The sequence below is a fragment of the Pipra filicauda genome, unplaced genomic scaffold, assembly GCF_003945595.2.
Source record: "Pipra filicauda isolate LSUMZ 115617 unplaced genomic scaffold, ASM394559v2 scaffold66_size7647185_pilon, whole genome shotgun sequence".
Lineage (NCBI taxonomy): Eukaryota > Metazoa > Chordata > Aves > Passeriformes > Pipridae > Pipra > Pipra filicauda.
In genome coordinates, this window is record NW_024104831.1 from 6,303,224 (window position 1) to 6,329,106 (window position 25,883).

Below are 25,883 nucleotides of genomic sequence, written 5' to 3' on the forward strand. Positions count from 1 at the left end.
CTAATTGGCGTAGGCTGGTTGTGGATGATTAACTTGAAGTTAAATGAAGCCTGCTTTTAAACATGCTTTCCCAGACTTTAAACGGGAACGGTGGGGGGAAACTTTAGACTGTTGCAATGCTGGACTGGATCCAAGCTGCGTTATTATTAAAGTGGATCCAAGTTTTGATCCAGGTTTTGTTTACACTGAGCCAACTAAGTTGATGGACATCCCTCCCTCTATACCTGAATGTATACTATTAGTAATATTAACAGTATACCACTTCTGCCCCATGAAAGAGAGCTTTTTAATGAAGGGGGAAGAATATTAGCAGCTCAGGTTGAGCTAAGAGTTGCTTGCATTTGGAGTTTACTGATTTCAGTAAGTTATTTTAATCATGTCAAAATATTTCAGAGTATGAAAAAAATGCAGAGGAAAAAATGTGCACAGTATTTAATGACAACATTGCAAAGCAAATAAAAGTAATGTGCCCTGAGGGCAAAGGCAGTGAGAAGATTTGCTCTGAGGAAAAGCATGCTCTAAAAATAAATCTTTGAAGAAACCATGTCAGTCTGTGAATGTTTTGTTAGTGAGTTTCATAATTTTTCTGTGAAGTGAATACAGGGCAGACATTTGATTCTTAAAAAGTGGGAGTTTTTCATACAGAACTTGGTAAAACCCTAGTCTTGTCTTTCTATGTGAAGATTAAAGGTAAATTGTTAAACAGGCTTCTGTTGCACACAGAGTCCATAATTCTTGTCTCTGGTGAATACAAAAGATTCACCTTCTCTGTGTCCTCAAGGTAGAGTGTATGGGCTTTGCAGGTAATTTTGAGAGGAGAATCCAGCCCAGCATCACTTTGTTCTGTGGCTGATAACCCCATTCAGTGTGGGCAAACAGCAGAGCAGCTACAATGGCAGCACTTTTTGAGTCCCTTTATGGCATTTTTCTTAGTGTCTCTTAGAAAGGCATACAAGAACCAGTGACTGGCAGCATAAATCAGAGAAAACCCACTGAGTGAGAAGGCAAAGGGTCTGAACAGCAGGAGTCATTAACCTCCAAAGGGAGCGTCAGGGGAAGTGGTCAGTTCTCAGTCTGAAAACATCAAGAAATAAGCTGAGAAAGTGTGGTGGGAACCAGCAGGGGCTGGAGCAGAGCATGTTGTGCTGAGTCTGTGACACACAAAAAGTCTGACTGTAAGACCTAATGACCTTTTTAGATAAACCTTTATTTTCTCATAGGCGTTCTCTGACTGCAAACTGCACTTATTAGCATCTCCTGAGAACTGGCTTACAGGACCTGTCACACATCCTGCTTGCCTCATGGGAAGGCAACTTTGCAGTTTTTCTGACACCTTGCAGCTCTTTTGTCTTTGATAGCCAGCATCTAACTTGGATAAGCACTATATTTTAACTGATATCATAGTACAAGCTAAGCTTACAGATGTGTCCAGGCATATAATTAGATTTAGTTAAATTATGTGGATATTAACATGTGCTCTGGGAAATGTCTGGCACTGAGCCGTGAGCAGGTAGACCTGTGCACAAGAGAAGTACAGTAATAAAAGCACTCAAGGAGGGTTCGTGGATGAACCTCAAGCTGTTTCACCAGGTCTCCACCCTTGCTTCAAAGAGAAGAGGCTTAGGCTCATTCATGAACTATTTCTTTCTCAAGCTTGAAACATTTTACCCATTTTCCCAAGCCACCTCTTGTTTGTGCCTTCCTCCTGGTCTCAGTGCTGGTTTGTTCAGGCTCTGGTGTCCTCTAGATCTCCATATTGAGGAAAGGCAGATTGAAAGCCCCTTTTGCTGTTGGAGCATGGATATTGTTTGATATTTTATTTTGGTTGACTTTCCCTAGTGGACTTTTTGCTCTTTTTTTTTGATTGCTTGCTAGTACCCCAAAACTTTCCTTGCCTGTTTACCACCCTCTTAGATTGGAAACCAGCTGTATTGCTGGTAGCTTTGTTGGCTGTTTATGCCACGAATTTAACAGTAGGAGATGAAATTTATTGAAATAAACTGTATTCTAGATAACTTGTACTTGAAAATTCATATGTAAATCATACTGTTACTGTTCCACAAAAGACTTAGTGTTATGACCCTACTCTCTTTGTTTGCCTCTTTCCCTTGATATATGTTGCATTATAAATTAAAGTGTCTCTGTAGGTGTATGGACTGGGCACTGTTTTCCCTGAAGTATTTATTTTAAGTGGGAATGGGAGAGGACAGACCTGTCCTGTGGCTCAATCTCCTTCAAACACATCCTAAATTCCCACTACAGGTTCATGACTACAATGTCAACTGTTTAAAGTGTATCAGAGTTTACTCAAACACCTGACATTTTCTCCTTTACCAGCACATAACTACAGTACCATGGAGTGAGGGAGCATAAGTAGACAAGATACATATAGTGACAGAAATTACTGAACCAAGAAACAACACACAGACACTCCTCTGTGGGGTGAAATACATGGATCTCTCAAAATTTTGAGAGGAGAAATTGCTCTTTCTATAAGCCCTTTGCAGCAAAAAACCCCCATAAAAACAACAAACAACAACAAACCAAAAAAACCCGATATTGCTCTGTTCTCTGATGCTCCTAGTTCATGGTGTTAAATTTGCTCATTTTCAAAACTTCTTCTGTTTTTCAACACAGGGTGCTAAGGCATGTTTTTTGCGTGATATCCCCTTCTCTGCCATTTACTTCCCTTGTTATGCTCATTTGAAAGCTTCATTTGCAAGTGAAGATGGGAGGGTTAGCCCTGGAAATCTGCTCTTGGCTGGATCAATAGCTGGTAAGTGCCCAGATTTCGTTTTGCATGGCACTGTATTGCACAGGCAGCACAATAGTTATGGCAGTGAGAACAACAACAAAAGATGCTCTAAAGGACTATATACAACAGTACTGTATTTGCAGCCTTATGCAGAAACAACAAAGTTACCGTGCTGTAGAGTGAGTTGATGTTAATGATACTACAAGTTCCTGTTTTAGTCATAATGTTCAGGAAGTGAAAGAAAGGGAAAATAAAGTGCTGATCTTTTGTTACCATATATCATCATTCCTTGTGAAGTTACTGTGCTGGTTTTGGCTGTGTCTAACTGACTGGTAATGTTTTGTTGAAATGATTTATAAAGAAAATCATGGCATTCATGAAATTCTTTATGATAAAATGAATCTTGAATTTTGGTATGTAGAGTCCAGAAGCCACACTAGCAGTACAACTCTCCAAACACAATGACTAACAGGTGACAAAGTGATGACAGTGCTTGCTACCCTCAGTGTCCCATGAAGTTACTTGGCTCTTGAGGATTTTACATTTATCATTTTTTTTATATCAAAAGAGAAACAAAACAGAAAAGCTTGAAAACATTTCTGGTGTTCAGGTTGCTAATTCCTAGTGTACCAGATATGACAGAGGTGCTGAGTGTGATCTTGAGCACTTGTTTGTTTTAGTCTGCTGCATAACAGACAGAAAAGCCAAATCATGCTTAAATTCTCACAGATGCATTTAACTTGAGCATGCCAGAGCCTAAGGGAAAAGACAGAGACACACTTTGTAAGCCCCATCTTGCCTTTGCATCTGCTGCAAAGCTGGTTCCACCACAGCACCCAACTTCTACATCCAAGGGGGACCACCATTTGGTAGCTGCCCCCTGGAGAGGGCAGCTTGAGAGACATCCTCCTGCTGTGTCCATGGTTTTTCTCCCAGGAAACAAATGGTCTTGCAAACTTGTGCAACAGGACCTCTGGGTGGGTGTGTAGCAAGCAGGAGGGCTCACATCAGGAGGTATTTCCACCATGTTCATTGGAGGCTGGTTGGTCTGTCTGAGCTGCAGCCAAGTTCTTCCTCCAGTGTGGCCCCTTGCAGGCTACTGCAACCTGCCACATGAGAAAAATGATGGAGTGCCATGAATCCAGTACAGAAGGGTGGTTTAGCAATGTTTTCTCATTTGATTTTGAGCTTTCTTCTCCCTGAGAAAACTTCTTGTCAAGATTATATGTACCTTGAGGAGGAGGGTCCTTTTGTAGCCAATATCTGGTCTTAGATGATAGCTAAGATCAGTTGATTCGTCTTGTTGAAGCATGTAGCTCTCTATTCAGTAGCTCATAGTCCAGAGGAACAACCTGGCACTAACAAAACCAGATGTGTTCCAATGACTGCTGCTTAAACCCCCGTGTCCTCTCCCCTCCCCCACCCCATTCCTAGGCCAGGCTCCAAACCCCGCAGCCAGCTTATTTCTCACCCGTTTTAATGGAACAGAACAATTTTTGAACTTTAGATCATATTTACAGACTTGAAACATAAGCTGGCATTTTTAAGCCTAGTCATTTCTTAGATTTTCCTATTTTTCTCATTCTAGCCATTGTCAGGTGATTGCAGACTGAGATAACCGTCCCTTTGAAGTTCGGGCACAGAAGCAGTCTTTATTGTTGCCGATATGGCTCACCAATCTAGCTATAATGTGAATTTTATCCAGTGCTTCCTGTGAATCCCATCCTAGGTTAAATCTCATGAGCAAATTATAGTGTTAGAGATACAATGTTCATTGTACTGTTTACAAAAACAAGAAATTTATTTTACTGGGTACAAGTAAAGCCTTGCAGGGGTGCGCGTGTCCACTGTTTTGCCACAAGAAAGTCAAGGGGAAGACAAAACTAAAACCCCACCACCTCTGAAACTCTGGCTTCGGTCTCTGGGCTGATGTCTCTGCTGTGGCCAGGGATCTCACCTGGTCATTGGACTTCAGATGTGTGCATGAGCTCTGGCTGCAGATTTGAAACTCCCCATTTCCACAGCCCGTGGTGCTGGATTATTCAAGCTGGCCATGCTCATATGTGCACCTGTGTCCTTTGCCAGTGGGTGTTGCTTGTACTGCTTACATTGTCTTCCTTTTCATTGTTGTGGGGTCACAGGCAACATGCATGTCTTCTAGCTTGATCTGCTTCTGGTTTTTGCTGTTCACCAGACATTTCAACCTGTTGTGCCATGGTATTTTCTAATGATTTTAATATCATCTACAGGATCTCTCCTTAATTTGCTCCATCTGCTTATTGCCTCCATGAACTTCCTTCTCCTCCTTTCACTCCTCTTTTTTCTTGTCGGCTCCTGCTGTGCTATTTGTCACATTCTGATTGTAAGATCCTCGTGGCAACAGTCTGTAAATTCGATTTGTCTATAAAGTCTTTTGTCCTGTACATGTAGCTCCTAAAAAGGATTTAAAACATCTTTAACTGAAAAATATCCTCAGTAATATAGAGTGTGGAATAAGAAGATGGAAGTCAATGTGTAGTAAGCAGAATTGTTTCTAAGTATGACCTTCAGTTTTCCTTGAAAACACTGGCTGGCTTTTGAAGGACAAAAGTCCGTCTTTAAATTGAAGACTCAAGCAATATCCTCATGTGGGTAAGGCTAAGCAAAGAGGAATTTCAGTGTTTCTGGAGTTCAGAAACCCTGACCAGGTTTTAGCACTTGCCTGCCAGACAGCTTCACTGTGCAAGTTCAGCGTATGCATTATTTTGGGAGGTCCAGGAGAGGAGGAGGAGCTCTTCTTTTGGTGATATGCACACATTTAGATATCTTGGAGCAGTTCTGGAGGAAGGGTGCTCTGGAATTTGAAGCCAAACCATGCTGGTTTGGACAAAAGTTGTTACAGAATTATTAAGCCTGAAAAAAAAAAAATAAGGAAAGGAGATTTATACATCTAGCCAAGTTGGTTTGGAACAGATGCAGAATGGAAAAGTAATAAAACCATAAGAGACAGTGTCTTCTGGGTACAGTCCCGGTGCTTTTCTTTGGTTTTGTTTTTTTTTTTCAATTCCAAACATGGGCAGCCCCAGTTTGGATAGGAATGATTTTAGAAATACCACCCATTGATAATTTGGTACTTTTTGCTTTCAGTTGATTATCTGCCAGGGTAAATTTAAATCTTTCTCCAAATATTCTGATGAGGATGTCAGCTGTGGCTTTGCAGCTGAGCTGTCTGCCATTCCTGATGAGAAGAATGACCCTTTTTGTAAGCCTTACCTCCCATGCCTTGCTGAGCATGCATGGCATTATCTGTTTTGCGGTGACTTTGCTGCATGAGGCGTGTTTGTGTGTGTGTGTGTGTGTGTGTGTGTGTGTATCTGTGTACAGGCTGTTCTAGCACAGTGTACAACCAGGATGCCAGGTACCACAGAGAGGCATGAAAAGGAAAGGGTAAACCTTACCTCCAAAAACTTTGTTCTTACTAACTGTGCCAGTTTCTGTTTAGCACTGAAAACTCTAGTCCATGCCTCCCAGCTTGGCAGGAAGCATGTGATATTGTTGTTTCTCAGGGAGAAGCTCTCTCTGGGTGAAGCCATGTCCACAACAACCACCTCTTTTTGCTTCCCAGCTTCTGCTTAAATCAAATGTGACTGGATTCTCCTGGTGTAAGGAGGAAAGGCCCGCTTACCCCTGGGTAATTGAGGTGTGTATCATGTGTGACAAGCCAGAGGTATCCACCTGATGATTTTTGTGTTGTGCAGGTATGCCTGCAGCCTCTTTGGTCACCCCTGCAGATGTGATCAAAACAAGGCTACAGGTGGCAGCCCGGGCAGGACAGACCACCTACAGCGGCGTCGTAGACTGCTTTGCCAAGATCCTGCGAGAGGAAGGTCCAAAGGCTCTGTGGAAAGGAGCAGGAGGTGTGTAAAAGAGCTTGGATTGTCAAGTGATTTCTATTTGTGACTTTTGTCACTTAGGAGCTCTTTTCTTTTCTTTCAAGCTCGTGTATTTCGATCTTCTCCTCAGTTTGGTGTAACTCTGGTGACTTACGAGCTACTGCAGAGATGGTTGTATGTGGACTTTGGAGGAGTGTAAGTATATATTGCCTGAATCTACCAGGGACCCTGAAGCTACACTTGGTTCTGTTTGGGTCTTGGTGTTCCTCAACATGTCAGGGTCTTGCTAGGACATGTTGCAAAGGCTTTGTAGATATTACTTAAACCACACTACACTGGTGGAGGTTGGGATGATATTCCAGTACCTGTTTCATAGCAAGGTATTACCACATTTTTTATCACCATTTCAAGTTGAGGACCTATGTTAGTGTAAACAGAGACAGTGAGAGGCCAGATAATGGGCTGAGGATATAACTGCAGGGGAAATGTGATACCTGCCAAGTCAGGATACGCTCTGCATTAATCCTCATTATTTGGTGGAGGAGCTGTACCTGATCAGCTGTACCTGATTAGACAGGGCATTTGACATCCAAAAAAGTCTATAGTTGTCACCAAGTTCAAAACCTGTTGTTGGGGCTTCAGGTCTGCCTCCTGCCTTTGTTAACAATACAGGTGGATGTGCATATTGCTTTTTAACTTGGTCCCAGGAGCAGCTGCAGACTGTTTATGGATCTTCGGGGACAGCAGTTTGAAAACCACAACAAAAATTACTTAAATACTGCTAGGTTCCTGGATTGGTTGTGCACTGAAGCAAAGACTTATGAACCCCTGCTGCTCCACACTGCAGTCTCTATTAATGCACTGCAAATTTTATCTGGATTTGGCCATCATCATCATGAAGGCTCCTAACTGTTCTGGAAGGTTTTAAAACAGGGTATGTCTCCTTACATTGCATCATTTAATTTAGTTACTTATGGGGAAGTACACTCAGATGTCTTATTAAACTTACTTTATGGAGGAGATTTTTGTGAATACTGATTTTACTCTATGGCAATTAATCTATTATTTTTATTATTTTGCAGAAAACCAGCTGGATCAGATACAGTTCCTAAATCTAGGATCACGCTCCCTGCTCCTAACCCTGACCATGTTGGCGGTTATAAATTGGCAGTTGCCACTTTTGCAGGGATTGAAAACAAGTTTGGACTTTACCTACCTCGGTTTAAGCCATCACCACCTACCTCAAAGGCTGCTGCAGCAGTAGGACCCTAAATTTATCGCTGTAGGGTTTTTGTTATTAGTTGGGAAAGAGCCACTTTTCTAATTGGTTAATACTTTGTTCCTTTAGCTTCTCATCATATAAAAGTTTAGCTTCATTTGAGTTTTAAGGTAATTTTCATCTTAAACGTAATCATTTGTCTTTGTGCTTCCGTAACCAGATCACTGTGAAATTCTTACCAGTTGTTTTAAGTTTGGGACCATGAATGTATTTGTCCACATCTGACATGTGCTTGTGTTGGGAAGACACTAATTTTAGGTTCCGTTTATTAGGGAGGGCTGGGTGAGAGCTGTGAACCAGATCATTTTACAGGCAGTGCGCAGTTGCAGATTACCAGGGCAGATGTCGCACATCGTCACTCGAATGGAAAAACTCAGTGGATATCACGGTGCTCAAAGCAGAATGATTTTGACTGTATGTGTAAATTGGTTATAAACTTGGTGCGTGTCTGCAGAGGTCAGCAAATATATACCCGGTACCTAAGTATGCCAGTACAGCTTCAACTTTTTAAATCTGTACACGCACAACTTCTGTTTCTGGATCGTATTATGAAGCTTTTATGTGGAACATGTTTTTGTAATGAAAACCACATTTATAAATGTTTAGCCGTTGTATTATGTTACTGGTATCAAAATGCTCAAAAGAAAGTGTTATTGTCCATAGTCTTTGCACTTTATGGCAGAACTTTTGGCATTCTACTACACATACAAGGAAATTTCATAACTAGGTGCCTATCTTGGGTTGCTGGTGTTTGGAATTCAGTTTGTATATGCACTTCTATAGTAAAACGCTGCTTGTTTAAATAACTGCAATAGAAAATTCATGCACTGTATCAATGGTACCTGCCTTAATTGCTGGCTTGTAATTGGCAAATAGGTGGTTTCAGATTCTTATTTACTTCATCAAGTCAAAAGAGATTAAAATAATCTAAAATAAAAGATTTTACTTAATTTTTGGTGCCTTGCACAGTGTTTAGAAAATTCTGTATTTATGAAGATAGAAATAAACCTTTCAAACAGATGCACACATGGTATTCTGTTACGGAAATAGTGCAGTACATCAAATGTCTTGTTCAACTTCAGTTACAAAGTCAGGTTAAGATAAAGTTAATATTTGCACTTGTAGGCTACAAAAACACCTGCAGCTTGAGAACAAATTACCTCAATTCCCCTGCATAAAAAAGACATCTATTGATGGAGATGTCACTCAAAAAAAAAAAAAAAAAAGAAAATTTTCCTCAGTCAAAAGCCAGGATTGGAGTAAGCTTTGATATTTTGACCTTTACTTTTGGGTGGAGGTTAACAGTTTTGAACAGCTTAATTACCTAGTCACTTGAAGGTCCTGTTGGATATCTTCTATAACATCTCCTAAGATCAGGAGGAATTTGGTCTTGCTTGTCTCCTTTGGGTGGTTGCCTTCAACCTTGGCTGTAAACTGAGGGAATGCACAGATGCAGCATCTTTGGAGAAGAATGAGTTTGGTGTGCAATATCATATTGTTGTGCTGTAACTTGTGGAAATCCTGAAATGGAAATCCCTCTGGTTTTGCATTTGTGTTTGGGTCATCATAAAAATTATTCTCTTGGATTAATTTGTATTTTGAAGTTACCAGTGAAATTGAGGCGGGGCAGGAATAGCGTCTGCAGTACTCAGGCATGTTAAGACGTGGGGAGCAGATGACATTTATCTGAAGCTGCATCTTGGAGTCTGGCTAAACCAGTGTGCAGAGACTGCACTGGGCTATGACAGCTCCTTCATTTCAGAAATGGAAGGAAAAAAACCTGTCCCTTTTATTACTTCAAAATTAACTGTCAGGATTTTTGGTTAAGGCTTGTCATAAGAGTTAAACATTCTCTCTGGGAGCTGCCTGTGCTTGACACCTGAGATTTCAGGCTGCATAAGAGCTGGTTTTACACTTCATCCCTCGCATTTGCCTGACATACCTTGTAAAGGGTTTCTGTGGAAAGTCAGCAGCTCAGGGGCGATGTCTGAGCACTGAACTGCACCTTCTTCCCGGTCCAGGAGAGGAAGTGCCTGGCCATGTGCATGGGCTTGGCCGGCAGCTGTTCCCTCCTGGCTCAGCCTGGAGAGGGACACCCAGGCTGTACGCTCCAGAGCATGTCCCTCTGCTGCCTGACACCAAACCCCAGTGCTGGGGCTTTGCAGCCAGGAACAGAAGAGGAATTAGAACTGGGTTATTGTCGGGCTTGCACAACTTCTTGGCTTGTGTGGTAAAGACTATTGCTTGTGTTCCACAAAACAAAGCATAACTCAGACCGATTTCCCTGCTTCCTGGTGCCCTCTCGTTCCCAGGCCTGGCAGTATATTTATGACTTGTTCTTTATTCCAGGGATGAAGGAGAAAGCTCTCATCCCAGGGACAAAGGTCAGGCACAGCTCTCCTATGGCAGATCCATCTCAGAAGGCCACAGCCTTCATCTTCTCCCTGGCAGGCACATCAGCAGGGCTGACTGACACTGCCACCCATGGTGGCCCTTCCCTTCCCCATTAACTTTTCTGGAGGATAGTTTTCTCCTTCCACCCATCTTTTCAGAGCCAGTAGACAGTGGAGGCAGGGGCAGAAGGGTTGAAGAGCCAGTGGCTGCTTGGTTAACAGGCAACCCAGTTCAAAACATTTCAAAGATCTTGGGGAAGATCTGTGCCCGCAGTCGGTTTCCTCTAGACACAAAAGGATGCATTCCTGCTCTGAAAAGTTTACAGGCCAAGAAATTGTCAGATTGCCTTGCAAACAAACAAAAGGCCCTGAGGACAATGTTTGTCCTCTCTGGGTTTCTGAGTGAATTATGCAAATGGATAAAATGTAACCTCACTTGCTTCCTGCAGCCCAGCTAACTCCCTGTGACAGCACTTCTAGAAAAAAATGAAATGACCAAATACTGGTGATGTTACCCATCAGGGGTGTCTCTGGAGCAGTTACCTCATATTTGTGTTTCTCAGTCCAGTGGAAGCCGAGAGATGCTTTTCTGCCTAGTCACCAGGGAATTGGTTGGGTTTAAGGTGACTTAATATTGACAGTTTGCAGGGACACTTGTGTGAGCAAACATACCACAGGCTTCAAAAATAACTTGAGCAGGTTTTTCTAAACCTGCTAAAAATATAAAACCTGACAAACTGCTCTGCATCTTCTTAGGAGGGGACAGTCTGCATGATGTGCATACATGTCACGCTGCCTACTGCTGAGCTCCTCAGCTCTCCAATGCACACGTGGCAGAGGGACTGTTGGGAATCCTACAGCTTTTTAAACACTGCTGTGAAATTCAGACTTTGTTTTCAGTTTAAATACTTGCCATTTTTGCATAAGCTAGAAGGCGATTTCTAGAGATGGTGATCATTTGTAAGTTATTTAATGGTTGGGAATATAGAAGTCTCAAGACATTTGTATTTTAAGTGTCTCCAGAGAGCTTCAAACACAGCAAATAACACAGAAGCAGCCTGGCATGAAGCAGCTTCTTTAATGCCACCTGCCACTGGATAATTCATGCTGTGAACTCGGGCAGCCTCTCCCAGTGCTGAACGTCATCGAGGTGTCTGTTGCCCCTCAGAGACATGACATTTTAAGAAGCATATTTATCATTTTAACTGCTACTTGCACTGTTCCTCATTGCAGCAGGAAGCAGTACCATTGCTTGCAAGATTCATTCCAGCTGCTGTAGTTACACTGCAAAGGGTTGCCTGGCCTCTCTCTGTGCTTACTCACACCCCAGGCTGTGCAGACACTGTGTACCAGACATGGTGGTGCTACTACAGAAGTAGCTTTGCTCGTGACTTTGAAGGAGAACCAGTTCTGTGAGCTTCTCAAGGACAGGTGGCTACTTTTTAGCACCATTAGGTGCTGAGTCCTTCCTTAAGACTGATGCTGCCCTGATGATAGCAGAGTCTCCTTTGTCACTGGTCAGTGGAGACCATCCCACTCTACATGGGATGCCGTTTTGCTCTGTGAGCTCATCTTCTTTCTATGTTACCATGGGGGCTCTTGAACAGAGTACATGTCATAAAGGTGAAGTACCCTGCTTCCCCTTTTAGCAAATGCCTTCAGCTCCCACCCCCAGGGCCACCTGTCATGTCTCGCTATGTCCTTTTGCAGCTTCTTTCAGAACAAATCCCAAGTCCTTGGCACCAAAATCAAGGTCTTCCCTTCATCAAGTTCAAGACGTGTCCCTTCCACATCCACCTCGCAGTCCTCTCCTCCATCCTAAACCTCAATTCAGCCTTTTCCTGCCACTTACCTGCTTTTGTCCTAGTTGGGTTTGCTTTTTCTGACCTCTGTGGTTCAGATGTGCTCTCCAGATCAGTCTGAGCACACAGTTTATGTCTTTCACAGAAAACTTACTTGCAATGGTCCTAAAACAGAGCCAGGCTGTTTTTGATTCATTCCACACCCGGAGCAGTCATGGCAGCATCCCAGCAGTGCTAGAGCATGGGACATACTCTTCATGTTCTTTCTTCTGTTCTCTGTATGTTTGTAGGCTAAAGAGCCTGGAGAAGATGATATCTCTTTGCTCAAAATAAATGATAATTTTGTATTTATTTCCCTACTGGGCAGATTCTGAGGAACATTTTGTCATACAGGCTCTTTTTGGAAAGCCAGTAAAGTGGAGCTATTTGTTTAGCAGCAGGAAAATCAAACAAACAAGAACTGTGGGAGATTCCTGGAAGGGCAGCAACAAGGGCGGGTCAGAAACTCCACCACACAACATCACGAGCAACAGAAGGGGAGTAAATGCCTATTCTTCTTGGGTGCTCTTCCATCTACTTTTAGCTGTGTGAAATAGCCCTTTCATGTTGTTGCTCTGTATTTACAAACCTGGTCATTTCTGTAGAAATCTGCATCTTTTCCTTGTTCCCTCTATGTGCTGCTAAACCTCACAACAAAAAAAAAAAAGGAAAAATTTTAAAAAAGGAGTTGGTTATATTGATTTGCACACAGCAGCAAATGCTGAAGGTCTTCTGAGGCTACCCTTAAAACCATTTTACAAGCTGTTAATGCCATAAAGTAAGGAAGCTTGGACATGAACGTGCAGCCCCCCGAACAGTAATATGGAAAAAGAAGAAGCCTATCTGCCAGCCATTCCCACTGCACTGGTTACGATGAACAGGAGATGACATCGGTTAAACACCCTTCCTGTTACACCACAGTGTAACAGGAGGGTGTCCCACACTTTGAGGTGTGGATTTACTTAGCAGGTGGAAGGGTAGCAAGCACCCACCTCTGCTTCCCATGACAGCAGTACTTTGCTGTGTATCTGCCTGAGCACGTGTTCCTAATCTTGTGACCCAAGTGTGGGCCAACTGTGCCTCCCCCACTTCCACTTTGTACCACAACTACTTTACCCACATATACAGATAACACTTGCATATGGTTATTGAAAGGAAAACAGGGCAAAACTGGGGAAAAACCCCAGAGGTGATGTCTAAACTGCTGCTTTACAGTTATCTCACCTGGCTGTTAGCATTCATCTTTAGGCTACAGAAGTGCTGCAAGTGCTACATTGGTCCTTCAGGACAGCTCCCAAAGCACCCAGGGGAGCAGCAGGAACACAGAGCTTTTTAATACATGGCTACAACCTCAGGGAGCTACAGGACCAGTGGCTGATGTATCTCTGCTGTGTGTAGTCAGTCATCACACTCCTCTCAGCCCAGTGGCAGAACACTTCCATGGGCACTGGCAGATAGTTTCACTTCTCACCGTGAAGAAGAAAGTAGCACTTTCTTCTTCATGCACTCTCACTGGGAGTTATTTCTAACCACCAAGAGGATAAGGGAAATGTAGCTTTTCCAAAGGATTCATTTTCTTAGCCTAGTCTTAGACTATAGCCTCAAAGATGATTAGATGATATATTCCTCAACATGATTACGCAAAGACAAGACATGGCTCCCTACAAGCAACATACAAGATCTTTCTTGTCTGACTCACAGCATTTCTTGCTGTAATGGCTCACCCTATGGCTCTGAGTGTGAACCGCTGCTAAATGCAGGCATCAGAGCTGTGCTCTGGCCCAGCAGTTTTGTGACATGAATGTATCGAGCAGCCTCACCACCAAGTCTCGTCCCTCTGGACCACAGCACTCAATGAAATCAGTCTGCACTCTGTTTCTTTTCTCAGGCCACAAGAGATTATCATAAAGGAGCCTATTCCCTTGTCCCCTGTCCCAACCTGTCTCTCAAGATAGTCTGAGGAGGCCTTGTCTTTCCTATTCCTTTTCTCTTAGCACATATGGCAGCACAGTGCTTCTCTGTGTGTGCACATGTGTGCAAGTGAGCACGCTAAGGACGGAGGAAAAATAAAAATTAGCCTAGAAGCTGACACTCCTTAGTGCCTGCTCATGTAAAATCTGTAACAGGATCTGATGCGCTCAAGTCCATTACTGGCCAGTCCCGTACCAAAGGTATCTATTTACATGGCAGCTGCAGGAGCATTCTGAGAGTCAGGGCAGTCACATTTTCCCAGTGCTTCACCAGTGACTGGTAATGAACACACTGAGCACTGCTGGCAAGGAAAGATTAACCACACTGCAACAGAACAGGCCTGATACATTTTATTGGCAAATACTAGTGTCATACTCAGGAACCACAACCCTTAGTCAGACTGTTAGTGTTAACTTGCATGACAAGTATCAGTGACCAACTCTTTCTGAAATATAGTTAAAGTGCCTAGAAATAATAGGCATCTTAAAAAAAAAAGGAAAGGAAACTCATTCCATCCACTCAAGCCAACCTTTATAGATCTTATATCTTAAGCACAACTGATGTACTGTAATTGTTACGTGGACTTTAATGTAACCTCTACAGCAGCACACAGACAATGCAGTTCTCTCATTATGCACATGCTTTAGGATCGTTTATTTTAATGCTTTCAAATAAATATGTTCCATGCAGCACACCGCAATAAATAAGGAGCAGCAACTTTCGTATAGTACATCCATTCATAATGTAAGTCACCATGTGAAACACCACATCTAAAGTCTTTGGCCCAGTCCCATACAGTGAAGCACACCACATCTGCACATAATCATATCTGGCTTCATATGGATTTAATAGGACTATGCCAGAAGGGCAATGTGAGCACAAGTTTAACCAGGGGTTCCTAGCTATTAAATACAGCTACTAAGTAGTTAAAAGGCAACAACTAAACCCATAAAGGGTTGATTTGTCTTTTCTTTCTTACTTTTCAGACAGAAATATAAAGTATGAAAATGCTCTGGATATTTTCAGCCTTGTGTAAAGCAGTGTGATTAATATAGAATGCTTTGAGCAATACTGGCATGTACACTGGCATCAAAAGCCACAGCAAGACAGACTCTGACACTGAACACCGGCGTACTCAGCGGGTGAAAGCTGCTGTTCTGGCGGTGGCAGGCGCTGCAGCTCCTCTTCCTCTAGGCCGACAGCTCCACTGCCCCTTCCTCTTCGCTGTCTGCTCGGTTGGCACGGATTTCCACCAAGGTCCGAGCAAAGCGGGTCCACTCGTCGTTGTGTGGAACAGCCAGCTGTGGGAGAAACCAACAGGGAATTAAGAGACTGGAGGGGGAACTGGTTCTCTCTCTGGCCCAAAATTGAGGCACCTCCTTTGAGGAGAGCTCCTACCGCAATGAGGGTGGCTGTGCATGGTGAAGGACCAAGGCATAGGCCTCACCAACCTGCCGTGGGCTGGTTATCTGTGAAGCATGGCCAAGTTCACAGGGCACACCTGGCAGTTTCCTATTCAGTACCAGCTAGAAGGAGCTTTTAGTAAGTGGCAGAGAAAAAAAGCTTTATCTGCCTGATTTTAAGGAAAACTTTCTTGCTGGAGTGTTGCTGCAAAACCTACCCCTTGGTTAAAATATTTCAAATTTTCCAAACTAGAGCGAGGCCTTGATCTCTACAAGTATGCACACGCATGTTTCACTTTACAGACGAGCTGGCCATTGGCAGTCAGCGAGGTTGTGCCCAAGTGTAATTGTTTGCAGGACTGAGGTCAGTGTGCACAAGGTAACAGAGCTTTTACAACACTGTACTGAAACTATTTTCCTGAAGTTCATTAAAGCTTTTATAGTAGTAAAATAAATATATTGTGTTATTTTAGTTACCCTCCTCTATGTTAAAGAATTCAGAGTTACATTAAATTTATTAAAATGGAAATGTTATACCAAGTGGATACTACATTACTGCTCTGATTTTTTTTATAACATCATGCTAGATCCATTTCTATTTAATACCATTGATGTTTCTAATGAAGAGCTCTTGAACATTAAGCTTCAAGAGGGACGTGTAATCTAAATAGCTGAGCTTCCAGACAAAACGCTTTAGTGCTATGGCAAAACAATACTGCAGTCACTTCCAGCTGGATTCAATACTGAATTTCTGGAAGATAATGCAAGCTGGGATTGAGATAATTAAAAAGGAAAAACAACAACAACAACAAAAACCAACAACAAAAAAACCCAAAACCAAACCAAAACAAAAAACCAAAACAAAATACCAAAACAAAACAAGCAGTTTTCTCAAACTTTGTTTTCATTAACTCAAATTCCAGAAAACAGCAACAAACGTCCAGATGAACCATACACATTTTTACTGCCCTCTTGAAGCCCTTCAGTCATGTCCTGAGTGTAATATGAAACAATAACTGTTTCAAGACATTACGCAGTGCTTGGTACTGAAGAACGTAACTGTTTGGAAACAACAGGGTTTACATAAACTGCTCTCCACCTTAGCAAATGGATACCTTTAGACTGAAGAATGAGTATGACTGTAGCTAATCCAGTTTGTACTACCCAATATTCTATCTGAACTGACAAATCTTTACAAAGACCAAACACTACCAAAAGTACCACGCTAACTACATCTATTTGGCACTAGTAGATCATAGGTGCACACGAGGCTTTAGGGTACATGGTACTGGAATACAGTCAAATTATTTTCCTCTCCTTACATCTCAACTGGATACACAGAACTGGAGACTAAGAAAAGGATCTGTTACATGACCAGCTGGGGAAAAAAGCTTGTATATTTGCCCAAGATTATGCATGTGAAAACTCCACACACACTGCTGCAGTGCAATGTTAATCTGATGGACAGGAATGCAATATTGGATTCAAACAGATCTCATGGGTGATTATCAGTTTTTCAACTATTTTGTATCTAACTTTGGCTCTACATGCAGTATTTTGGGAGAAAACACAGCATGTGTATTAAAGCTTCCCATGTATTGGGTATATATGAGTGACTGAGTGACAGTGATCAGCGACATTATGAAGGGCTGGTGTGCAAGAGTTTGGTTTTTTGCCTGTTGAAACACCGAATATAGTACAGTTCAGCATTTGTTGAGGCTATGGATTGAGAAATACAATCCATGAGAAAGCCTTAATAGGCGTCACTGCAGTCTCTGGGTTTTCCCTTCTTTGTTCCTGGGAGAAGTAAAGGAGAAAAATGCCAAAAGTGGATGACAGAGACCAGAGTTACAGGAGTAAATCATTCGAGACAGCTGTCTCTGATGCTCACACACAGAGATGTGGATCTGGTATGGCCTACACCTGAAAGACCGCTCTGTTCTTTCAAAAACCTTCAGCAGAGGAAAATGTAACACTTGAACGGAGGTCAGCGAACCAGCACACAAGTACCCATAGCACACATTTAGTCACAGCCACAGACCTATACCACCTTCTGTATAGTATTAAGGGACAGTGCAAAGATCCTTCTATCAGAGATACAACCAAAACCAGCTGTATAGCCATCTCCTTGTTACTGCTGCTCGTGTCCTAAAAGATTTTATTTCTTGTGATTGTGTACAGCACTACCATTTGTCAAACTCTTGAATGGAAACATGAAATGAGTCTCACTTATTTCAAGTAGAAAAATCTTTAAAGTAGAAAAATATCCTAGGCAAAGGACTTACTGAATTTAATAAAGCCTCATTTCTCCTTGTCTTTTAAAATCCTAAACAGTATTAAATTCTATTAAATGGCTAAAGAAGATATGTCATTCTAAAGAAAAAAATTAAATATATTTATGACATTGAGATAATTTAATTGCCTTTACTCCACAGCATGACCACAGACAAATAAAATCAAAGTCCAGGCTATTGAAACTACTTGGTATCTCAAACTTGAAGAATCTCCCCAGGAATGTATGTATTACATGTGTTACTCTTAGCTGACAGTCTTAGCAAGGTCTGGGCCATTTCTAATGGCTCAGTTCACAATGCAGTCAACAACCAAAGTGAATACCTCTAGCACAGAAGTAAAAACATTCAGTGTCCACACACAGTAACTTCTTAAAACTTAATCTTATTTTACCTTATTTAATCTTATACACTGCATCATGCTTTCAATAAGGGGCCAATCCTGCTAATAGATTGTTAGTAGAATAAACCTCTCTAATATAAATTCCTCAGCGATGTGGAAGGAAACCTTGACAATAATGAAGTCAAAGGAAAAATTATCCTTTATTTTCCATGCCCCCTTCTTTCTGCAGAGGCCCCACTACTGAACCACAACACTTAAATAGCAGAAGACCACAAATAAAAAGTATCCACAAACTCCAATTCAAATTCTTCTCTGTATTAATGCTCCCCTTCTAGTAATTTTCCATTCAGATTCCTTCATCTGGGGACACTGACACCCACAAGTGCTGGAGGCCCGGGTCTATCTGTGGAATCTCCCTCTCAGCTTCTCTGCACATGTTTTTTTGGTGGAAGAAACAAGGAAATACTTCATAGAGGAAGGCCAGAGGTTTAGAGCTATCTGGGTGTTCCTCACTCGTGTGGCCATTTTTCTGTCCACTTCCAGTTACTACAAAGCAGCATGTGTTGAGTTCCAGCAGTCGTGACATTGATACAGGGTAGAAATGTTCACCAAAGCAGAATAATTTAATATAATACCTTACATTAACATTTGGGTCAGAGGTTTATTTGAATGAATTGATGCTAAGGTATGGAGCAGAACAACAAGAATATAAATGCTATTAAGTGTTTTCCTTTGATCCCTTTGCAATGGAAGGTAAGTGCTACCCCCACCTAATTAATTGACTAAATTACTCACACTGCTTTAACTTAAGCACCATGGTACATTTAGATTGCATCAGACAGTAATTCTAATGAAGAAAACCAGTATTATCAAAAAGGAATGACTACCAGGATCTTCCTGTCTTTGCCTTGCCAATGTGTCACAATTCCTCATGATTTACACAGTGCACAGCGAAACTGTATCCCACAGTGCCACCACAGAGCCGCTGAAACTTCTGAAGCTTCTCTGTTCTTGAGGCATCATTCTAGCCTAGCGCTTTATTTACCTGTTAGCTTTCCTGCCCTAAAGCACCAACACGTGCCCTGCTCCACACTACTACTGACCAAGGAGATGGTCAGTAGTAGTGATGGATGACCTGGAGCCCTGAGGCTCGCCAGGCCACCTGGCCGCAGGTAGCAGTGTGAATGTGAACTTCACCAAAACCAGCCTCCTCCATCTTCTCACCGAGGTGTGCAAACCTTCCAATCCATACACCAGAGATTTTACAAACACAAGCCATGTTTCCTGTGTTTTCCCAGAAACTGTGCTATTAGCAGCTTTACTGAACTACACCAGAACTCAGGAAAAGGAGATGCTCTGACCAGACAAATCTCGATGCTGGCCGCTGTGTCAGCTAGTCCTGGGCTCCCTATACAAGCATCAAAGGAACAAAATAACAGTGCCTGAGGACACAAATCAGCATCAATTTCTTTTTCAGATCATTTAGCACCTTCTAGTACATTTGCTCTTTTAAGTTATGTATATTTAAAAAAAAAAAAGAAAAAAAAGAAAGAAAAATTAATTATTTTGAGACAAAACCCCAAGGCTTTGAATGTGCCTTTTAAAGGAATCTATCCAGATAGTTGAAACAAAATATTACAACATATTTCAAGATTTTTGTATATTCCCCTCCTATCCATCTTTTTTATGGCTGAGAGTGTTTCAGCTGAATTTGTCTAAATCTCTGTATGGCTTCAGTTTCCCTGAAAAACCACTTTCCAACAAATGAATTATTCATTGAGGATATTTCACTTTATTCCTGGCTCCTTGCCTTCCCTGGAGCCTGTAAATCTTTGGGATGGGTGTGGACAAACTCTTCCTGCCTTCATCCATCCATGCTCTTGCACATCACAGCTCTCCTCTGAGGGCTGAGGACTCTCCTGAGAAGAACTAAAAAATGCAATTTCAGCAGCAGCAACCTCCACTTTGGAGAACCTACTCTCCCATAGGCTCAAAGGGAGCACAGTCATCCATGTTGAACCTGTTACATTCCTTTTAATGACTGTACCTCATGGACTAATTTACTTGTCACTGAGACACTGGGTCATAACCTGCAGCGCTGATCACTGGTGAAATAATTGTGCAATCCCAATCACCAGCTTAATAGTCACTTTTTTTTTTTTGTCTTCACCTAGAGTTCAAAAGCCTCAAAGCAAAAATAGCCATGGGAAGAACCTCCTCAGCATTGTCACTGATTGAGGGGTTGTTCCAAAGTGGTGAATTTTTCCAACCAGAATGGCCTGTAATCCCTTCTAACACACACATCCCATGGACACAGGTGTAAATGGAGAATCTGAAAATGAACTGTTACGCCACGACTCAGAATGATCTGCCAAAGTATGTGGTCTGCAGTGGCCTGCACAACCCGATTGCTGCACACTGTTTTCAATTAGAAGTTCGCAGACGAGCCTGCATGGTGGTCCAAGATACACTCTAAGGGTGACAGTGGTCCCCAATTCAAAAATCTGCGACCCATTCAAACACACTTCATGGAAGTACAATGCTTTCTTATTTTTGTGTTAAGAAAAAACTCATTCAGATGTAAACTGATGAGTTTCTATAGCTAATCACCGTGCTCCCAGAGATCAGAAACTTTCCCTTTAACACGCATCTTTCATCAGTTGCATTTGGGTTTGTTGCTGTTTGGAGGCAAAGGCTGACCTTATTTTAGACAATTCTGTTTACCTGTCTCCACTTCCACACAGCCATATTTATCAGAAAATTTAGCAGGGAAAGTGAAAACTGATAAAAATATAAATAAATACTAAATAAAACTACATGAAAACTAATGTTCTAAACTATTTTGTTGGTATTATAACTTTTTAGAAGGGCAAGTTAAGCTCTCTTTGAAGAGAGAGCTAATTAAAGCTTAGTAAATATTCAGATTAATCTGAATTTGTGGACAACACCAAGTCTGGTAAACTAATGACTAAAATCTCAGACTTCATACTAAGTTATTTTTGTATGTGATTTATCACCATTTTAGTATTCTTTCAATTTAATAGCATCATCAAATAAACATAGCTTCAGGCAAATGTAATTTTAGGTATATATTCTCTGAGCAAAATTTTTGTCACCCTATATTGTCCATATCACCCTCTAAAATTAAATGCTGTACTGAAAAGAAATCTGCTGCAAATACTTTGAGCAATAGAGTAACATCTGAATGCAGTTATGACATTATAGGTAAAAATGTTTTTCATGATGACAAAATGCAACTACTTGAACTTGATGATTTCTAAAAGTAGAACAGGCAATTGGTCTGGTTTTCTGGGTAAAAGACAGCACTTGCAGAATGAGGATTGTAATACAAACAATAACAAACAATTACAGTTCCACTTTAAGAACTGATCCTATCTTCTGGAGTTCAACAGATGCTTTATCACTATTGTTGAGTTGAAAACAGATATGCAAATGTAAATACCTTGATACACACACAGAGCAGGCAGGCATGCACCTATTCTGGCCCTGCTCTTGCCCTCCAGAATCAATTACAGATCGCCTTTGATATTTTTCTCAACCTATATGGATAATTTTTTTCCTGAAAAAGTCTATATTTTTCCAGGCAACACCCTGTGCCACACACATGGATGGAAACAAAGTGGGAGGTAATATGCAGCGAAATGGCCACCGAAGTAACCAAGAGCACCCTTTTCACATAACTATAGTACCACTGTATTTAACTCTTGGGAGAGCTGAACATCACTGTTAACAATGGATGAAACCACTGGCAGGAACTCAAACCCCACATACTGCATGCAGATGATTTTAATAAGATACAGTGTTTAGACCACAAAGGATACACTCCAGAGTAGCTCTATATATATTTGTTTACTTAATTGAAGGGGTGGAATACCATAGGCAGCCTAAATACTGCATTTATTTTATGCACAGCAGTCAGTCTAGTGTCACAGACACAGTATACACTACCCTTCTATGAAGTTAATTACTCAGCCCTCATCTAGATTAATGTCTGTTGTGATTTATTTCTTTGCAATTCACCAGCAGAGTCTGATTTAACTAGTGCTGCCTTAGTAAAAAGAAGACAAAATATTAGCTTCTATCAGAAAAAAACAACAATCTCAAACAAAAACCGAATCAGCTTTCAGCAGACTTTGACTTTTTTCTTCCAAGAACAGTAGCTGCTGAATTGTTACACAGTTAATGGCAAATTATGTTTTGAATACCAAGCTAACAATGGTGTTATTTTAATAATTTATATGTAATGTGCAAAGATACACTGTATAAAGGGCCTACATAGGAACTGAAGCATTTGAATGCCCATTAAGTCTTTTGAAAACTTAGTACTCTTTGTCTGCATCAGTCATCTTGATGCCAGTCTAACATGAGAACAGAGTAAAATATAGCCCGTAAATTATACATACATGACACATAAATGCATGTTAACAGAACATTAAGACTGCAGACTGTAACACTTCAAAGATAGGAAATGTCAGAATTAAAGCTAACTCCCTCAGTTCGAGCATGTTACTCATTTTGCCTTATGACAGTCTTTAATCTTAAAAAAAAAAAAAGTAAGAAACAACAAAACCTGTGCTAGAAGCAAACACCAATTATGAAAAACTCCACCCTGAAGGATTACAACTTGATAGGGTATATGGAAAAGAAAACAAGGAAGTGAAAAGTATCTTTAATTGTAGACAATGCTACAGTTCCACCTCTAATACCAGAGTTGGCTCATGCTGATGTCCAAGCTATCAAACAGATTATGCCTTCCTCAATTAATGTATCACAATGCTACACTTGATATAGACTACAAAGGATAAAATATTGAGTAATCACAAGTCACCAGAAAGAGGTGACTGAAAATTGAAATTTAAATAATTTTATTTCCTTAAATCATCTCTTATCTTTAAAAAAGTAACACTGACTATAAGCTTATAGCTTGTTCTTAAGCCCACTGAAGTGCTTTCACTTAGTCATGTTGGGAGGAGCCTCTCCTATGTGTCTCCTCAAGTGATACTTTCAATGGCGGAGACTATTGGCCTGTAAGTCCTTGGAAACAGAAGAGATTTAATATAATTAATCAGCCACAGGAGCAGAAAGAGCATCTGCCATGCTTCAGGAAAGCCAACAGTTTTGATTCAACAGAGCTGATGCCCTAAAAAACAAAGTTCTTGTAATTCCTACCATTCCACTTCTTCTGTAACGGCATCAATTTACAGTTGGATTGAGAAAAACATTCAGTCATGCTGCTGCCATTCATTTCCCATGGGGATCTCAGTCCTGCTCCGATTGTCATTTCTCAAAGCCATTGAAAACTCCACGAATTTTTTACATGACTGTCAGGACATTTAACATTTAGAGCTAAGGGATCAGAATTCCTCCTCTACCAAATTATGTTATCAGTTGTCATCACGGCACAAGAAAGCCTAAAAATACTAAATGAATCAAAACTAGAAGGAGCCCATAACCTATTGTTCTTTCCAATATCTACATTTTTTTTACTGACAACTACATTGACTGGAAGAACGAGCCCATGAGTTTCACTGGAAATACCACCAGAGCTTCAGTCCATGGGGTAGCTGCACTGGCAGAGGTGCCTCCCTGGAAGTTCAGCTGAGTGAAGGACTATTGCCTCAGGGAAGGGAATAAACCATCTTCAGCTCAGCTTGCTTTCTATCTAAACCAAGTTGGCCGTGTCCACATCACGATTCATGCCCGGAAATCCAGCAGAGTAGGAACTGTAAAGGACTTTTGCCAGAGCTTTCTGACTCTCAGTTGGCAAATGGACTTTCACCATAAGTAGCTTATGAACTGCTCAAAGATTTTAAGTTTGCAGGAGAGTTGCTGTTTTCTCTGAGATTTTGAATACATCCCATTATCTACAAAAGCTCATCCATGAAATAGCAGGGGTTTTTGTTATGTTCTTTTTCCTTTTTTTTTTTTCTTCATTTCAGATATAGATTCTTCCATCACTCTAGGCACTGGAGTATACATTTCACATTTAAATGAATATAGAATTTTAGCTGCAAAATAGGATGCATTAAGGCCCAGAGTTATCCTCAGCTGGTATTTAGGTTTTACTGTTACTTTCCAAGTCACAAATTAAGTATTTTTTCATGTTAAAAATACAGACCATTTTGCAAACCATAAAGATTGAAAACACAGTTAAGGATTCTCAAAATGAAAACTGCTACTGGATGTGACAGGTTGAAACCACAAAAGCACCATGAAGAAAATTAATTATACAAAGCAGCTCTTGTTCCTGAAGTGTTTTAACACCACAGTGATAACTCACGAATTCTAATGAAATTTGCAAATTGCTGCACACAAACTGAGCTTAAACTAAATTTTGTATTTTTCAGAGAAAATGTTACCCAACAGAATAACTAGATATTTAAAATACATACTCTGTGACACTATTAACATGCATTGACTACAGCTGTATCCCCCCCCAGTGTTCCAGGATACAGGGTCAGGACAGGGCAGACCAGCACTCGTTCAGGTTTTACTGCCTCAGCTACAACTACCACAGAAAGCCTGGACACAGATTATCTTTTCCACTAAGCCTCTTGACAAGTTTTCAGGAGAAGCAGTAACTGAGGAGATAGCACTGAAGCCACCAGTAGTGCCGATGTGGACAGAGTGGTACGTCCAATCTGGGCCTCCCTTTACCCCTTCTCTCTTGCCATTGCTTCCCAGTTCAGCAGGAAAATACCATACAGCTCTCTCTTCTCCCCCTTCTGCAGGCTTTACTGTGCAGAAAGGGAATGATCTCTTACAGCTTCTCTTCTGCCACTCTCATCACTTCGTTATCTGAGTGCCTTCTAATAGTGCATTAAGCTACATGATTAACTCCTGTCACATGTGGCTTGTTCTCTCTGATCCTCTCTGCAGGGGGAGGATCTGTGCCTTTGCAAAGGAAAAGGAAACATAAGTCAGCTTTAAAATAGTGTGCAAATGAATAAAAAGGACTAGGGCCAGATTTTTGTTGGTTGGTTGACCGGGTTTCTTAAGTCTTTTATTTCATATGATGAGGAGTTGAAGAATCATTTTAAAAGATATTTGTATCATATTGGAAACTCATGTCTTTTTACCCCATGAAATTCTCCAGGGAACAAGTAAGCTGTCTCTGGAGAATTACTGAAATATTTCATCATAAGCAACTGGAAGCTAAGAATAAAGAATCAACTGAATTTTTAGTATAACTCTTTAAATCCCCCACCCTTTTCTGTCTGTTTTCACTAATGTCCGTTTACTTTCACTGTCTAGTCAATGAATGAGAAAAAGGATATTTTCATTAAAAATCTGGTACTTCCTCCTTTAATTTTATTAAGTAATATTCAGATGGTAGAATGAAGTGGAATTTCGTGTTCACTTTTCTAGAGAGAGAAACAGAAGGAACCGTGTTGTTACCGAGAGCACGCATACATCAGGGCATAGGCAGGAGAGTGACCCTGTACAGCAGGTGTGACCCACTGCAGTATCACACACAAGCACATCACGAAATCCTGTTGACAGGCTCCGCTTCAAGAGGTCCTACTGCCTCCACCCACTCTGAAACTTCAGCCTTCTGATAGTTAAAAATATTATTCTAATTTTTGACTTGAATACATGGCCAGCTTGCAGCCACATGCACTGTTGGCAGCATGTCCTCAGCTTCACTATTTCTCCCTCTCTGGCCCCAAGCACTCCTAGGATATGAAAGGATATGAAACATCTATATTGCCAC

General features: G+C 41.2%; 2 protein-coding genes across 9 annotated transcripts in view; one reads left to right on the plus strand and one right to left on the minus strand.

The window, feature by feature from the left end:
• SLC25A13 (solute carrier family 25 member 13) overlaps window positions 1-8,926 on the plus strand; it is a 101,729-nt gene extending 92,803 nt beyond the window's left edge. For all 5 annotated transcript variants that reach the window (XM_027749164.2, XM_027749163.2, XM_027749162.2 and 2 more), the window contains 4 exons: window positions 2,638-2,776; window positions 6,493-6,651; window positions 6,732-6,822; window positions 7,710-8,926. In XM_027749164.2, coding sequence (XP_027604965.1) covers window positions 2,638-2,776; window positions 6,493-6,651; window positions 6,732-6,822; window positions 7,710-7,899 — 579 coding nt within the window. In that variant the 3' untranslated portion in view covers window positions 7,900-8,926. The remainder of the gene's footprint in view (window positions 1-2,637; window positions 2,777-6,492; window positions 6,652-6,731; window positions 6,823-7,709) is intronic.
• A 5,517-nt stretch (window positions 8,927-14,443) lies between these two features.
• Window positions 14,444-25,883, minus strand: part of DYNC1I1 (dynein cytoplasmic 1 intermediate chain 1) — a 184,710-nt gene continuing 173,270 nt past the window's right edge. For all 4 annotated transcript variants that reach the window (XM_039388634.1, XM_027749172.2, XM_027749174.2 and 1 more), the window contains exon 17: window positions 14,444-15,412. In XM_039388634.1, the coding sequence (XP_039244568.1) occupies window positions 15,302-15,412 (111 nt within the window). In that variant the 3' untranslated portion in view covers window positions 14,444-15,301. The remainder of the gene's footprint in view (window positions 15,413-25,883) is intronic.